The 2,518-nt window shown below is 57.6% G+C and overlaps 1 protein-coding gene across 1 annotated transcript in view; it reads right to left on the reverse strand.

Annotated features, from left to right (window-relative positions):
* Positions 1-714: 714 nt before the first annotated feature.
* Positions 715-2,518, reverse strand: part of LOC134442889 (adhesion G protein-coupled receptor A3-like) — a 313,923-nt gene continuing 312,119 nt past the window's right edge. Inside the window, exon 19 of the mRNA XM_063192854.1 lies at positions 715-2,518. This exon is cut by the window's right edge and continues 222 nt beyond it. Within this exon, the coding sequence (XP_063048924.1) occupies positions 1,090-2,518 (1,429 nt within the window). The 3' untranslated portion in view covers positions 715-1,089.

The raw sequence follows: 2,518 nt of genomic DNA on the forward strand, positions 1-2,518 counted from the left end.
TATTAATCATGAAAATATGAACCGCTCAAAACTGCTGGTGAGTTGGTTTCTTAGAAACGGGGGAACTCTAGGAATTCTGCTGCATATGGTGAATCATCCGGAACCATGGGAGGCGTGTGCGGCTCCTTTGTCAACACAGTAAGTTAAACACTGGAAATTATCTGCTTAAATACCAGCGTGAGCTCAAATGCACAGAGATACGCAACAGGGCTGTAACGATATTGTATCGAACCGAGAAATCGCAATATGCAGTGTCATGATACTGTATCGTGATGCAAGGAGGCGGTGTCGTGATATGGCCTGTCAACGTTTGGATACCTTTCAGTCCAGAAAACAACCACATGATATGATGTGATAGTGCTTCAAAGCATCATTATTATTTTCAAACTTTTTCATATTTTTAGTAGCCTTTAGTAACCTATTTTATAAACCTATTTTATAAACTATCATAGTTTTCATAGATTTCAAAGATTGTGTGGTGTATCGAACAGAAGTAAAAAAATTGTGATATGAATCAAATTGTGAGTTGAGTGTATCGTTACGGCCCTAATACGCAGCAAAGCATCCATTAGACATACAGACCAACTATCCCTCCCACTCTCGCACGCTCGCACGCACGCACACACACACACACACACACACACACACACACACACACACACACACACACACACACACACACACACACACACACACACTGTGAGGTGAAAAGCACACACATGTACACAAATGTGCACAGTCAGCCTGTGATGGCTGTGAAACACTTCAGGACGATTTCTATTCAACCTGTACAATGGCACGAGAAATACTGAATGTACGCCCAACATGGAGGCTGAATGAGAGAATCATGAAATTAATGTATTAAAAAAACTCAACAAAACCAAAAATAAAAAAATAAAAAATACAAATGAAAATAAAATCCTTAGATCGTTTCTGAGTTGTGTAGTCTCCTAGGGGATCGGGGGAAAAGAGGTGGCAGGGTCAGTTTGTATCTCCAAAGTCTGTTTCATCTCCAGAGTTCTAGTTAGTTTAGTATTAGTTTATTTCAATAAATTCCATTTTGTTTGTGACACAGCAGGAGCCCTTGCACTACACGGTAGTTTCGTTCCTCCAGGGTCCGGTGCGTATATTCCCCGTGCTGTCCAGCGGGTACAGGATGGCCTCGTGGGCGGTGCTTTTCAGGATGCCGTTCTGATTGGACGACTGGGCGCCCTGCTGCAGCAGCGACTGCCGGCGCGGCCTCATCTCCAAGTGCCCGCCCACCGCCAGCTCGTCCTCTGCCGAGGCCGCCGCCATCTTGCCGCACCCGCACAGGAAGGCGCCCGCGTCGCCGACCAGCTCCGTGGGGCACAGGGCGGGGAACAGCTCGGCCTTGGCGCAGCAGGAGTGGCGCGCGTGGCACAGGGCCGCATGGCAGCTGTGGTGGGGCCCGCCGTCGGCGTGGTGGCATCCCCCGCTGCCGTGGTGATGGTGGTGGTGGTGATGGTGAGCGCCCGCCTCCACGCAGCCCAGATCGTGCTCGTGGTGGCACAGGTGCCCAGCGTCCAGCATGCTGTGCGGGCTGTTGGCACGCGAGCTGTGCCCGCTACCCCCACCACCGCCGTCGGCAGGGAGGTGGTACGCGAACTCCCGCTCGCTGCCGCCCCGCTGGCGGCTCAGTCGCCGGCCGCCTTTAGTCCTGACGCTGCCACCCTTCAGGCAGCGGTGGAGGTGGATGGCGGGCCGGTAGCCGTCCGGGTCCGCGTGGAGCAGCACGTGGGCGGGAGGCTCGTCCTCGGCCTCGGCCTCCTCGTCCTGGAGCAGCTGCTGGGAGTGCATGGCGGCGCAGCAGGGCGCGGGCGACAGGCAGGCCACGTGGTGCGCGGACGGAGGAGGGGGACTGGTGGTGGCGGCCGCGGGCAGGCCGCCCAGCTTGCAGGGCCCGTGCGTGTGTGTGTGGGTGTGTGCGTGCGTTCCCCCAGCCAGGAGGGCCTTGCCCGGGCAGGGAGAGTCCAGGTGGCCGCAGTGGGCGTGGATCAACGGGGGGCCGTGCGCTAGCATGTCCCCGTTTACGTTGAGCTTGGGCCGTCCGTGGCCGTGGCCGTGCCCGTGTCCGTGCCCGTGCCCGTGGCCCATGCAGCCCCCGTGCACCACCTGGTGCCCGGCCCGCGCCCCCCCACCGCCGCCTCTCCGTCTCCGGCAGCAGGAGCACCAGCAGTGCCACACGTCGTCCCGCTTGGCACAGTGGTGGATGAGCACGAACAAGCCCAGCGTGACCGAGAAGGCGCCGTACAGACAGCTGAAGATCATGTCCAGGAAGTGGCCCATGGACACGGCCAGCGCCCCGAACGTCCACGTGGCCAGGAAGAGGAAGAGCGTGAAGGCCGCCGTGCTCAGCTGCGCCCCAAACGAGTGCTCGTTGGCCAGGAGCGCCGGGTTGATGCCGCAGCCCCCAGCGCAATGCCCTCTTGCTTCACCACCACCTCCTCCTCCAACACCACCTCCACCTCCTCCTCCTCCTGGTCCCCTGCCCTCGGGG

The sequence above is a fragment of the Engraulis encrasicolus genome, unplaced genomic scaffold (genome assembly GCF_034702125.1).
Source record: "Engraulis encrasicolus isolate BLACKSEA-1 unplaced genomic scaffold, IST_EnEncr_1.0 scaffold_25_np1212, whole genome shotgun sequence".
NCBI lineage: Eukaryota > Metazoa > Chordata > Actinopteri > Clupeiformes > Engraulidae > Engraulis > Engraulis encrasicolus.